General features: G+C 42.4%; 1 protein-coding gene across 10 annotated transcripts in view; it reads left to right on the top strand.

The window, feature by feature from the left end:
- Positions 1 to 14,231, top strand: part of SCYL3 (SCY1 like pseudokinase 3) — a 41,332-nt gene that overhangs the window by 26,046 nt on the left and 1,055 nt on the right. For all 10 annotated transcript variants that reach the window (XM_058701520.1, XM_058701521.1, XM_058701518.1 and 7 more), the window contains 2 exons: positions 8,877 to 9,048; positions 13,450 to 14,144. In XM_058701520.1, coding sequence (XP_058557503.1) covers positions 8,877 to 9,048; positions 13,450 to 14,144 — 867 coding nt within the window. The remainder of the gene's footprint in view (positions 1 to 8,876; positions 9,049 to 13,449; positions 14,145 to 14,231) is intronic.

The following is a 14,231-nucleotide window of genomic DNA, read 5'->3' as shown; positions in this document are numbered from 1 at the left end:
TAGGAGTTCTTTTATTTCTTTATTTTTTAAATTTATAGCCAAGTTAGCATATAGTGCAACCGTGATTTCAGGGGTAGATTCCTTAATGCCCCTGGCCCATTTAGCCCATCCCCCCTCCCACAACCCCTGCAGCAACCCTCTGTTTGTTCTCCATATTTATGAGTCTCTTCTGTTTTGTCCCCCTGCCTGTTTTTATATTAGTTTTGCTTCCCTTCCTGTATGTTCATCTGTTTTTTATCTTAAATCCCTTATATGAATGAAATCATATATTTGTCTTTTTCTGACTATTTCGCTTAGCATAATACTCTCTAGTTTCACCCACGTAGTTGCAAATGGCAAGATTTCATTCTTTTTGATTGCCGAGTAGTACTCCAGTGTGTGTGTGCGCGCGCGCGCACACACACACACACCCCACATCTTCTTTATCCATTCATCCATCGATGAACATTTGGGCACTTTCCATCCTTTGGCTATTGTTGATAGTGCTGCTCTACACATTGGGGTGCCTGTGCCCCTTGAAAACAGCACACCTGTATCCCTTGGATAAATACCTAGTAGTGCAATTGCTGGGTCATAGGGTAGCTCTATTTTTAATTTTTTGAGGAACCTCCGTACTGTTTTCCAGAGTGGCTGCATCAGTTTGCCTTCCCACCAGCAGTTCAAAAGAGATCCTCTTTCTCCGCATCCTTGCCAACATCTGTTGTTGCCTGAGTTGTTAATATTAGCCATTCTGACAGGTGTGAGGGGGTATCTCATGGTGGTTTTGATTTGTATTTCCCTGATGATGAGTGAAGTTGAGCATTTTTTCATGTGTCAGTTGGCCATCTGGATATCTTCTTTGGAGAAGCGCCTATTCATTTCTTTTGCCCATTTCTTCACTGGATTGTCTTTTGGGTGTTAAGTTTGATAAGTTCTTTATAGATTTTGGATACTAACCCTTTATCTCATATGTCATTTGCATATGTCTTCTCCCATTCTGTCAGTTGCCTTTCAGTTTTGCTGATTATTTCTTTCGCTGTGCAGAAGCTTTTTATTTTGATGAGGTCCCAGTAGTTCATTTTTGCTTTTGTTTCCCTTGCCTCCGGAGACGTGTTGAGTAAGAACTTGCTGTGGCCAAGGTCAAAGAGGTTTCTCCTCTAGGATTTTGATGGCTTTCTGTCTTATGTTTAGGTTCTTTATCCATTTTGAGTTTATTTTTGTGTCTGGTGTAAGAAAGTGGTCCAGGTTCATTTTTCTGCATGTCGCTGTCCAGGTTCCCCAGCACCCTTTGCTGAAGAGACTGTCTTTATTCCATTGGATATTCTTTCCTGCTTTGTCCGATATTAGTTGGCTACACATTTGATGGTCCACTTATGGGTTCTCTATTCTGTTCCATTGAGTTGAGTGTCTGTTTTTGTGCCAGTATCATACTGTCTTGATGATTATAGCTTTGTAATACAGCTTGAAGTCCAGGCCTGTGATGCCTCCAGCTTCAGTTTTCTTTTTCAAGATTGCTTTGGCTATTCGGGTTTTTTCTGGTTCCATACAAATTTTAGCATTGTTTGTTCTAGCTCTGTGAAGAATGCTGGTGTTATTTTGAGAGGTATTGCATTGAATATGTAGATTGCTTTGGGTAGTATTGACATTTTAACAATATTTGTTCTTCCTATCCAGGAGCATGGAATCTTTTTCCATTTTTTTGTGTCTTCTTCAATTTCTTTCATAAGCTTTCTATAGTTTTCAGTATATAGATTTTTCACCTCTTCGGTTAGATTTATTCCTAGGTATCTTAAGGGTTTTGGTGCAACTGTAAATGGGATCAATTCCTTGATTTCTCTTTCTGTTGCTTCATTCTTGGTGTATAGGAATGCAACTGATTTCTGCGCATTGATTTTATGTCCTGCAACTTTGCTGAATATGGATCAGTTCTAGCAGTTTTTTTGTGGAATCTTAAGGGTTTTCCATATAGAGTATCATGTCACCTGCGAAGAGTTAAAGTTTGACTTCCTTCTGGCCAATTTGGATGCCTTTTATTCCTTTGTGTTGTCTGATTGCTGAGGCTAAGACTTCCAGTACTATGTTGAATAACAGTGGTGAGAGTGGACATCCCTGTCTTGTTCTTAACCTTAAGGGAAAAGCTCTCAGTTTCTCTTCCCATTGAGGATATTAGCGTTGGGTCTTTCATATATGGCGTTTATGATCTTGAGGTATGATCCTTCTGTCCCTACTTTCTTGAGGGTTTTTATCAAGAAAGGATGCTATATTTTGTTGAATGCTTTCTCTGCATCTATTGAGAGGATTATGTGGTTATTGTCCTTTCTTTTATTGATGTGATGTATCACATTGATTGTTTTGCAAATATTGAACCAGCCCTGCATCCCAGGTATAAATCCCAATTGGTCATGGTAAATAATTTTTTAATGTATTGTTGCATCCGGTTGGCTAATATCTTGTTGAGGATTTTTGCATCCATGTTCATCAGGGAAATTGGTCTGTAGTTCTCCTTTTTAGTGGGGTCTTTGTCTGGTTTTGGAATCAAGGTAATGCTGGCTCCATAGAAAGAGTTTGGAAGTTTTCCTTCCATTTCTATTTTTTTGGAACAGCTTCAAGAGAGTAGGTGTTAACTCTTCTTTAAATGTTTGGTAGAATTCCCTTGGAAAGACATCTGGCCCCGGACTCTTGTTTTTTGGGAGATTTTTGATTACTAATTCGATTTTCTTACTGGTTATGGGTCTGTTCAAATTTTCTATTTCTTCCTGTTTCAGTTTTGGTAGTGTATATATTTCTAGGAATTTGTTCATTTCTTCCAGATTGCCCATTTTATTGGTGTATAATTGCTCATAATATTCTGTTATTATTGTTTGTATTTCTGCTGTGTTAGTTGTGATCTCTCCTCTTTCATTCTTGATTTTATTTATTTGGTTCCTTTTTCTTTGTGATCAAACTGGCTAGGGGTTTATCAATTTTGTTAATTTTTTCAAAGAACCAGCTCCTGGTTTCATTGATCTGCTCTACTGTTTTCTTTTTTGTTTGTTTTTGTTTTCTTTTCCGATAACATTGATTTCTGTTCTAATCTTTATTATTTCCCGTCTTCTACTGGTTTTGGGTTTTATTTACTGTTCTTTTTCTAGCTCTTTTAGGTGTAAGGTTAGTTTGCGTATTTGAGACCTTTCTTCCTGCTTTAGGAAGGCCTGGATTGCTATATACTACCCTCTTCTGACCGCCTTTGCTGTGTCCCAGAGGTTTTGGGCTGTGGTGTTACCATTTTCATTGGCTTCCATGTACTTTTCAATTTCCTCTTTAACTTCTTGGTTAGCCCATTCATTCTTTAGTAGCATGTTCTTTAGTCTCCAAGTATTTGTTATCTTTCCACATTTTTTCTTGTGGTTGATTTCAAGTTTCATAGCGTTGTGGTCTGAAAATATGCATGGTATGATGTCGATCTTTTTGTACTTGTTGAGGCTGAAATGTGTCCCAGTATATGTGGTCTATTCTGGAGAACGTTCCATGTGCACTGGAGAAGAACGTGTATTCCACTGCTTTAGGATGAAATGTTTTGAATATATCTGTTAAGTCCATCTGGTCCAGTGTGTCATTCAAAGCCATTATTTCCTTTTTGATTTTCTGTTTAGATTATCTGTCCATTGTTGTAAGTGGGGTATTGAAGTCCCCTATTTTTATGGTATTATTATCAATGAGTTTCTTTATGTTTGTGATTAATTGATTTATGTATTTGTTTGCTGCCACATTTGGAGCATAAATGTTTACAATTGTTAGATCTTGGTGGATAGGCTCCTTGATGATATAATGCCCTTCTTCATTTCTTGTTACACTCTTTTATTTTAACATCTAGATTTTCTAAGTATGGCTACTCCAGCTTTCTTTTGGCGACCATTAGCATGATAGATGGTTCTCTATCCCCTTACTTTCAATCAGAAGGTGTCTTTAGGTCTAAAGTGGGTGTCTTGTAACAGCATATAGATGGGTCTTGTTTTCTTATCCATTCTGTTACCCTATGTCTTTTGATTGGAGCATTTAGTCCACTGACGTTTAGAGTGAGTACTGAAAGATATGAACTTATTGCCATTATGTTGTGTTCAGAGTTGGAGTTTCTGGTGGTGTTCTCTAGTCCTTTCTAGTCTGTTGTTTTTGGTCTTTTTTGTTTGTTTGTTTGTTTGTTTTTGTTTTTTGTTTCATCTTTTTTCCCTTCAGAGAATGCTCCTCAAAATTTCTTGCAGGGCTGGTTTAGTGGTCACAAACTCCTTTAATATTTGTTTGTCTGGGACATGTTTTATCTCTCCTATTTTGACTGACAGCCTTGCTGGATAAAGAATTCTTGGCTGCATATTTTTCCAATTCAGCACATTGAATATATCCTGCCACTCCTCTCTGGCCTGCCAAGTTTTTGTGGATAGGTCTGCTGCAAACCTGATCTGTCTTCCTTTGTAGGTTAAGGAATTTTTTTTTCCCTTGCTGCTTTCATGATTCTTTCCTTGTCTGAGTATTTTGTGAATTTGATTATGATATGCCTTGTTGATGGTTAGTTTTTTGTTGAATCTAATGGGAGCCCTTTGTGTTCCCTGGATTTTGATGTCTGTGTCTTTCCCCAGTTTAGGAAAGCTTTCCTCTATGATTTGCTCACATAAACCTTGTACCTAATTCTCTAATTCTTAAATCGTGCTTTTTTGCCTTAGTCTCCCTCTTTTTTCTGCTTCATTGTTCTCCATAAGTTTGTCCTCTATCTCACTGATTCTCTGCTCTACTTCATCTATCCTTGCCACCGTGACAACCATTCAAGATTGCAGCTCAGTTATAGCATTTTTTGTTTCATCCTGACTAGTTTTTACTGCTGTTATCTCTGCAGAAAGGGATTCTAATCCGTTTTCAACCCCAGCTAGTATTCTTATTATCGTGATTCTAAATTCTGGTTCAGACATCTTGGTTGTATCTTTGTTGATTAAGTCCCTGGCTGTCATTTCTTCCTGTTCTTTCTTTTGGGGTAAATTCCTTCATTTCATCATTTTGAAGGAAGAAAAGGAATTAGTAAAAAAAAAATTTTTTTAAGTAAAAACAACACAAAAAAATCAAATAATGCTAGATCCTAAGTGTATTTTGGTCTGGTTGTTTAAAGGAGCTTGGTAGATTCAAGAAAAAAGGAAAAGAAAAGAAAAAGGAAAAAAGAAAAAAAAAGGAAAACGTTTGAAAATTAGATATAATGAATACAATGAAATAGAATAAAATGAAATGATGGAAGTAAAATAGAATTTAAAAAATTTTAAAAAACGTAGTAGAAAAAAGTTAAAAATCTTTTTAATAAAAATGGAAAACAAAAATAAATGTTTTGTCTTTATTCAAAAATAAGAAAAAAAGATTGAATAGATGGATCAGTGAAGAGACTGAAATATGATTGAAATTACATCGGTTTCCCCTAAAAGTCAAACTATGAAGTTTGTAGTGCATAAACTAAGCAGGCGGAGAGATTCTTGGTGTTCCTCAAATGTGCGGTTGCCTTTTGAGCAGGGCTTAGTGTAACGGCTCCATTCTCCACTAGGCGGCACTGCTTCACTTACTGGGGAGGATTGTTTTGGCTCATGTAGGCATGTATGCGCATGTGCGGGTCAGATGAAAATGGCATAACCCAGCTACCCGGTTTCACCCTGTCTCTAGTATCAGAACTCTGTGTTCTTCCCAACTGGCAATCAAGCCTCATTTGTCTCCAACTTCTGTCCACTCCCCGCTTTTATACTGTTCTTGACCAAGCCATCAGGCTGCCAAGCGGCACCTCCTCCTGAGTTTTATCTCAGATGGTGGCTGTGTTTCCCAACCCCTCACTTCTGAGGGACTTCGGCTTTGACCTGTTCTGACCCTCCGAGGGAGGGTCTCACCAAGCAATGGCCGTGTGCCCACCTGCCCCAGAAAAAGTTCACGTGATGGTGTAGCAGCGTTTCAGTGATTATGGAAAATCACAACGCACATCTGGCACCGGGCTTCCCCCTTATCATCCTTGTTCCAGTGAATGTGGTTCTCCAGGGTCCGGTGGCACCTTTGCCTGTGTGGGGGCCACACAGCCTCTACCAAATGTCCTCCCAGCAGGGGAACCACCTCTCCTTCTGTGGCCCGTGGCATCCTCGGGCCACACTCTCTACCCCTGGGGATTCGCCCTTCCCACCACAGCACCGCCAGGTATTGAGCTGTGGAGCCTCAGACTCTGTGCTCCCCCTTTTTAGAGTCTTAATGGAATTTAAACCCTCTCCTTTCTCCCCTTTTTTGTTCAGTCCCTTGTGTACTCTTCCTCTTCTCTCCACAAGCAAAAACAGCTCCCTGCCCTCTGCGGCTTCTCTCTCCCCCAGCTCACCTCTCTGCACCATGTACCTGCTGAGTTCTGTGGTTCAGGTTGTGCATATCGTTTTGTTAACCCTCAAATCGGTTTTCTACGTGTGCAAGATGTTTAGTGTTGATCTGGCTGCATTTCAGGGACAAGAGACACAAAAAAAACTTCCCTTGCTGTTCCGTCATCTTGGCCCCTCCCTCAGTATGAGGTTTTAAAAGATTTTGTCAGCCATGTGGTATCTTTCAAATAATTTGTTTTCCTATGAGATTAATTTATTTATAAATTATTTGTAAGGCCTGGTGTTATGCCAGGTCTTGTGCATAGGTCCTGGGGCCATAGGGGTATATAATACACCTTGCTTTCAAGGAGCTGGGAGGTGGGAAAGATAGGTGTTTGTCACCTGTTACTGTACAACCACCCCAAAACTTAGTACCTAAAACATTTATTTAAAAAATTTTTTTAACATTTACTCATTTTTGAGAGAGGGAGAGACAGAGCATGAGCAGGGGAATGGCAGAGAGAGAGGGAAACACAGAATACGAAGCAGGCTCCAGGCTCTGAGCTGTCAGCACAGAGTCTGACGTGGGGCTGGAACTCATGAACCATGAGATCATGACCTGAGCTGAAGTCGGATGCGTAACCGACTGAGCCATGCACGTGCCCCAAAAGTCATTTTTTTCTCAGAATTCTTTGCATTGACTGGGCTCAGGTTGGGAATTCTGTTGCTCCACATGATGTCAGCTGATGAGCAGTCCCCTGGGGCCCATTGAGGCTGACGCACGCAAAACGGTTCCTTGACACCTTGAAGGGGATGGCTGGGTCTCTCTCCCCACGTAGTCTCAGGATGTCTCGGGGCCTCTGTTCCCCTTCGTCCCATCTCCAGCGAGGGAGGTGGACTCCTTACAGGGCTGCCCGGGGCTACCAGAAGTGCCAGAGCAGCCTTCTGGAGGCATAGGTTAGGAGTGGACAGTGTCACTTCTGTTATGTTCTCCTGGTTCGAGCGAGTCGCAGAAGTCAGCTGAGGTTCATTAAGTGTGGGTTTGCATAGGGCATGGATACTGGGGGGCCACGGGGGCCTGGCCGGCTTTAGGGCCAAGCAAGCACAACATGGCACTTTGTATTTACATTTGCAGCAGCAATTGTTACCCTGATGTAGTTGTCTCTGAACATATAGACGAGGGACGAAGCATCCTCTCTCTGAGAGGAGTCCTCCTACGTCTCAGAATTGGCCCTGAGCTGAGGTCAAAGAATGCGTAGGTTTTCAGCGTGTGAAAGACCGTGAAGACTCTCACTGGAGTTCTGTCCTATGTAGGGGAATAGCTTGGCCGATTTTTATGTGCTAGAAAGTTCCTTTTGGTAGCAGTGTGGAAGATGGACTGTAGGAGGGGAGAGGAGGTAGGAGGCTGTTAGAATAGTCCAGCTAAGAGAAGGCAATGTCTGGGGGACATATGACAGTGGTCATGGGAGAGGGACATATAAAGGGTAGAAGGGTAGGACGCAGCTGCTCACGAGAGAGGAGAGGCTTGAGGATGACTGAGGTTTGTGGCTTGGGTGGTTTGTTATTGTACAGTTAGCCTACTTGATGGAATTCTCATCATTTGTGAAAGAAACACTTTATTTGTACAGCTTTGTTCTGAGAACGTGCCTGATTTGTTAGCATTGGACCTGAACATCATCTTAGTCTTGCTGGAAGTCTTGATCTTAGATAAATGAGGAAACTAGAAACTAGAAAAATTAAACGATTGGTCAGTCTAGGTGTCTGCAGTTAGCCCCTCTGCCACAGTTTTGGACTCTTGTCACTCAGTGTCTTTTGACTGGAGTATTTATTTATTTATTTTTTTTTTTTTTTAATTTTTTTTTTTTTATTTTTTGGGACAGAGAGAGACAGAGCATGAACGGGGGAGGGGCAGAGAGAGAGGGAGACACAGAATCGGAAACAGGCTCCAGGCTCTGAGCCATCAGCCCAGAGCCTGACGCGGGGCTCGAACTCACGGACCGCGAGATCGTGACCTGGCTGAAGTCGGACGCTTAACCGACTGCACCACCCAGGCGCCCCTTGACTGGAGTATTTAGATTCTCCCAAGAATTTGGAAAATCCTCTACGGCAATACTACCCTAAACACCCCGTCTTAGCCGATCTGACACTGAGCAGGGTCAGACCTGGTTGGTATTTGCTGGGAGGCCTCCTGGGAGTACTGGGTGCTGTCGGCTTAAGAGACTGGAGATCTCCAGAGCACTCAGCTGCCTTTGGTCCTGGGGCGGGAGCTGACAGGCATCATGAACAAGCCTAGAACCTTTCATAGCAATTCAACACAATAATTTTATGCGATTTCCAATAGATTTATTTTTGCTTTGTGTTTTCTACAATGTGTGGGTCTGTGATTGATTGGGAGGGGGACCTATTGGGCCTTGCCCACCAGTAGTTTGACAGCTGCCGACTCGGAGCACGTGTGTAAGAAATGAAGTCATCTGAACGAGCGTGGTCTGATTGCAGCCCAGGTGCTGGTTTATGGGGAAAAAGACAGGCCGTGTGGTCGTGTACACTTACCACCTGATTTACTCCTAGGTCTTGCTGGGCCTGCGTGATACCAGTGATTCCATTGTGGCAATTACTCTTCATAGCCTAGCAGTGCTGGTGTCCTTACTTGGACCAGAGGTGGTTGTGGGAGGTGAAAGAACCAAGATCTTCAAACGCACTGCCCCAAGTTTTACTAAAATGGTGGACCTTTCCCCAGAAGGTAAGAATGATTAAATGGGCTAGCTTTTTATTTTAAATATTGTGGTTTTAACGAAATTTTTAACATTATACAAGTAAGGCAGGTGGGTTGTCTTCAGTCGGAGGATAGAGACAACTGTAAAGAAAGCATAATTTCCCTCTCCCGGTTCCTTCTGGGTGTATAAGGTAATCAATTTTAATAGTTTAGTGGGAATCTTTTCTTCCTTTTCTTAGGCCCATAAAGATACACAGGTATCTGTGTATACACACACACGCACACCCACATATCAGATTTTTTAACAAAACAATGAGAAAATACTGTGCCCAATTCTACAACTTAATTTTTTTGTGTAGTGCCTTTTCAGGGACTCGTCTCCAGGTCAATACGTAGAAATGTCACTTTTTTGACAGCTGCCTAATATTTCATTGAATACATTTCATTTAGTGATTTCCCTGTTGATGGATATTGCTTTCATTTCTGGATTTTTAACCACTACATTGCTGCAGTAGATGTCCTTGTACTTGTATCTTGATGTAGTTTGCCTTTTATTGCTAGAGGATAAGGTCCCACAAGTAGACCTACTGGGTCAAAGAATGTATTTAAAGTTTTATGGATACTCTCTGTCAGTTTCTAAAGGTTGTAGCAGCTCTTAACAACACTAGATGTTTAAGTCCTTTTGATTTTGATGGCCTCTTAGGTAAGTAGCTGTTGATTTTTAAGAACTTCAAGAAATACTTATTTCTGGCATATTCCAATTGGATATTACATGGCACGTAGCAATAATTGTTGGTCTTTATAGATTGTAAAAAGTCAAGAATAAAAATTTTATATCAACGGCATTGCTTCTTTGTTCCTTGATACAACCCTGATAGGATGGTGACCTTGTTAGGAAACGCGGATCTCTGATTCAGTTCTCACGGATGGTGAATTAGCACGGAAAACGTTACAGTAGAAAAGAACTATCAGATAGACTATTCTCTAATTCTCATGCCAGGAGAATTTTTATTTTATTTTATTTTATTTTAATTTAATTTTTTTATTTATTTTATTTTATTATTTTTTTAACTTTTTAATTCAAACCCAAGTTAGTTAACATATGGTATAATGATAATTTCAGGAAGAGAATTTAGTGATTCATCACTTACATAGAACACCCAGTGCTCATTCCAACAAGTGCCGTCCTTCATGCCCATCATCCATTTAGCCCCTCCCCCCACCCAACACCCTGGCAGCAACCCTCAGTTTGTTCTCTGTATTGAAGAGTCTCTTATGGTTTGTCTCCCTCTCTGTTTTTATCTTATTTTTCCTTCCCTTCCCTATGTTCATCTGTTTTATTTCTTAAATTCCACGAGTGGAATCATATGATATTTGCCTTTCTCTGACTTATTTCACTTAGCATACTTTAGTTCCAAAAAGATTTCATTCTTTTTATCGCCGAGTAATATTCCGCTGTATATATTTACTACACCTTCTTTATCCATTCATCAGTCGATAGACATTTAAGACTCTTTCCATACTTTGGCTATTGTCGATAGCGCTGCTGTAAACATGGAGGTGCATGTGCCCCTTTGAGTCAGCATTTTTGTGTCTTTTGGATAAATAACCTAGTAGTGCAGGTGCTGGATTGTAGGGTGGTTCTATTTTCAGCTTTTTGAGGCACCTCCACACTGGTTTCTAGAGCACTGCACCAGTTTGCGTTCCCACAAGTGGTGCAAGAGGGCTTCCCCTTTCTCCGCATCCTCGCCAACATCTGTTGTTTCCTGAGTTGTTCATTTTAGCCATTATGACAGGGGGGAGGTGGTATCTCCTTGTGGTTCCAGGAGGGTTTTTAAAGCAATGCTGGCTTCCTGAGGTTTTGATAGGTCCAACTCTTCTTGGTGCTGATGAAATAAATCATTGTCAGTCAGGAACTCGAGGGTGACAAAGCTGCTCGCTCACTGACTAGGATATGTTTGGAGCACGCTGAGTGAATGGAGTCTGTGTGGTACCAGGTAGTTTTGTTTTGTTTTTTGTTTTCAAGCAGAGTACACCAAACAGCAAATGAGAGATTTATTTATATTTCATACCAGAGGAATCTGTAGGGGAGGAAGGGTTTTGGGATGCAGTTTTGGGATAAGGCTGGGGGCATCGGTCTCCGAGGGCAGCTTTGTTGCATGTTGAGTCCCCACTCCAATCTGTTTTATTTATTGGATGCAGTTTCCTAATTGTGGACTTTCTATAAACTGTTGACCTATAATCTTAGTAAGAAACCGAAAAGGCACCAAAGTAGAACAGATGAATTTTTTTTTTTTAAATTTTTTTTAACGTTTTACTTATTTTTGAGACAGGGAGAGACAGAGCATGAACAGGGGAGGGTCAGAGAGATGGAGACACAGAATCCGAAGCAGGCTCCAGGCTTGGAGCTGTCAGCACAGAGCCCGACACGGGGCTCGAACTCACGGACCGCGAGATCGTGACCTGAGCCGAAGTCGGCCGCTTAACCGACTGAACCACCCAGGTGCCCCGGGATGAATTTTTATTAAAATAGATTTTTCTAAAGACTTTCAGTGACTTAGCTGAGCTCTTCATCCAAGATGGCTGCCGAGCCCTGGTGACTGCCTGCATTTCATTTTTTGAAGCATTTCAAGTTTATAGTTAAGAGTGGACCTTCTTCTGAACAACATGGGGGAATGCTGGGGAGGAGCAGGTCCATAGGAGGGTACCCTTGGACTTTTTTTTCCTCCTTCTGCTCCCTTGCAGTTTACCTATATGGTCAGACTTAAGAATATGGGAGAATAGTGAGATTTATGAAAAGGGAAGAGAATTGGAGAAGGGAACATCGGTAAGAGACACTGGTAGGCCCTCGCGGGGAGGATGGTAGCAGAAGCAAGCAAGAAGGTGCTGGGCTTGTAGAGGTCAGACCTGCAGGGCCCGGCAGGCCTCACTGTGATGACTTACCCCAGGCCCTTCCAGGAAGAGGAAGTACTAAGCCAAAAATTTTGCTAGAAACTTTTTGACCAATGTCCACGGTGGAGTATGAACTTTTAGGTAAACTGTTAAAGACTGCATTTTCTGGAAACAATTTTTTTCCCCAATTGGAAGTTGAATGTCTATAGCATAAAATTTACCAATTTTAACTGTATAGTTTTGTAGCATTAAGTACATTCACGTTGGCGTTCTTGTACTCTCGGACTTTTATTCTTAGTAGAATCAATTATGGTTTTAAATCACCAAAGTGTTCAAAAGCCGTTAACTCTTATAAGTAGGTATCCTAAAGGTTCTGTCTAATCCAGCTTCTCAGCTAGCTCTTGAATCCTTTTGAGTCCCTTACCGCCACTTAGACACTCAGCCCGTCCGTAAGCACCCGGAGGACAGGCGTCCATTCCGTAACAGGTGTTTCTTCAGATATTTGAAGATGCTCTCTTCCTGCAACTTCTCTTTTGTCTGTGTTAAATACACCCATTTCTCTTAACTGTTGCTCACCTACCCTGTTAGAACAAGAAGCAGTTTCTTAGCCCTTTTACTTTGGGGAGTTTTTATGTATCTTCATACTGTCCCGTGTACGTCATTGTCTGTAGCCAGCAGGCTCAGATGCGCCAATCTTGGAGAACCCCTCCTCTGGGGTTTTTCTGGCAGCACGTCCAGCAGCAAGAAGCATGTGCAGAGCGATTGTTCCAATACTCTTACACAGACAGGGAGAAATACTCAATTTATGTAGCTTTTCCACTGTTTGGATGAATGTTCTCCTGAGTATTAAGTTTTAAATTCTGAAAATTAAGGGCACCTCGGGAATACTGAGGCTGATTTCTCGTATCACTTTGGACTTTGTAGTCACCTGGGGTCTCATCTGCTTTTCCTGGACTACAGGGTACCTGCCGACAATTTCTTCGTGACTGGTGAGGAGAGCTGGTGACGGGTCTTCGGTGCGGCATTCTCCAAATTGGGTCCGAGGAGGACAGTTTTGTTAGATGGCAGTAGGTTTTCCGTGAGAGACAGAGTGGCGTGGTTACGTTTGGGAAAGCGTTAGGAGTAGCGTCCGGCCGTGTTGCACCAGACTCCACGGCCTTGCCCACGTTTGAGAAATCTGTTTAAAATGAGGGTATGTCCGGTTGAGCACATGACACTTTTTTGGGGGTGACACTGCTTGGCTTAGAACCTTTCTCTATCTGTTTATAGACAGTTATGCCAACAAACGTTGAACATCTGGGAAAGGATCGGACGCTCCGCCTGCTGCTTGGTGTGCTTCCCTCAGAGTTCGGGTTAAGCATTTGAGTAACTTAGTTCTGTTACGTTCTGCGGGGATTCTCTTTTGTAGCTACAGTTTAGTAGCCTGGATATTTCTACGAAATGAGAGCCAGACCTTGTGTGCGTGTTAACCTTTTCCTAAATATATGGCTTGCTCTTAACATTTTATGAGGGTAACTTTTGTACTTACCGCCACAGGTGATCAATATTCTCAGCCTATCAAATTCCCCATGAACGGACTCTCTGATGTGAAAAGTACCTCAGGAGACCGTGAAAACTTCTCATCAAGTTCTAAGAAGTCTGAGGAGTGGCCCGACTGGAGCGAGCCGGAGGAGCCTGAAAACAAAGCTGTCAGCATACAGATTGGTCCCGCGGAACCCCGCGATGCCTCCACGTCCCCGCTCCCTAACTTGAACACGGAGGAGGCGTCATGGGATGACTTTGAGCCCAGCAGCTTAGACAGTGAAACAAACGCGGGAGGAGGAGTCCCCGCTGTGAGACCTGGGGCCGCAGGGGGACCTGAGCCCATTCCTGCCTTGTTTTCACTCACTGAAGAGCCCAAGCCTTCGAAACCCGGCCTGTGCCAGAAGGCCGGTCTTGCGCCAAGTGGGGATGACCCGGGCCACACCGAGCCCCCAAAAGTGTCACCAGAAGGACGCCTTAAGGTTCCGTCCGAACTGGGTTTAGGAGAGGAGTTTACCATTCAAGTGAAAAAGAAGCCAGTACGAGATCCAGAGTTGGACTGGTTTGCGGATATGATCCCAGAAATTAAGCCTTCGGCTGCTATTCTCATTTTGCCTGAACTGAGGACAGAAATGATGGTTTCCGGCAAGGATGACGTCCCACCAGTGATGCAGTTTTCCTCGAAATTCGCTGCAGCAGACCTTACCGAGGTGAGGATCGGTAAATCAAGTCGCTAGCGTCAGGGTGTCCTCGTCCGTGCCGGTTGCCCGGTCTCGTTTGTCACGCCTGCCGTTTTC

This window comes from Neofelis nebulosa, chromosome 15, assembly GCF_028018385.1.
Source record: "Neofelis nebulosa isolate mNeoNeb1 chromosome 15, mNeoNeb1.pri, whole genome shotgun sequence".
Lineage (NCBI taxonomy): Eukaryota > Metazoa > Chordata > Mammalia > Carnivora > Felidae > Neofelis > Neofelis nebulosa.
Note: the sequence above shows the minus strand (reverse complement) of the source record. Positions and strands in the feature narration are given on the sequence as shown.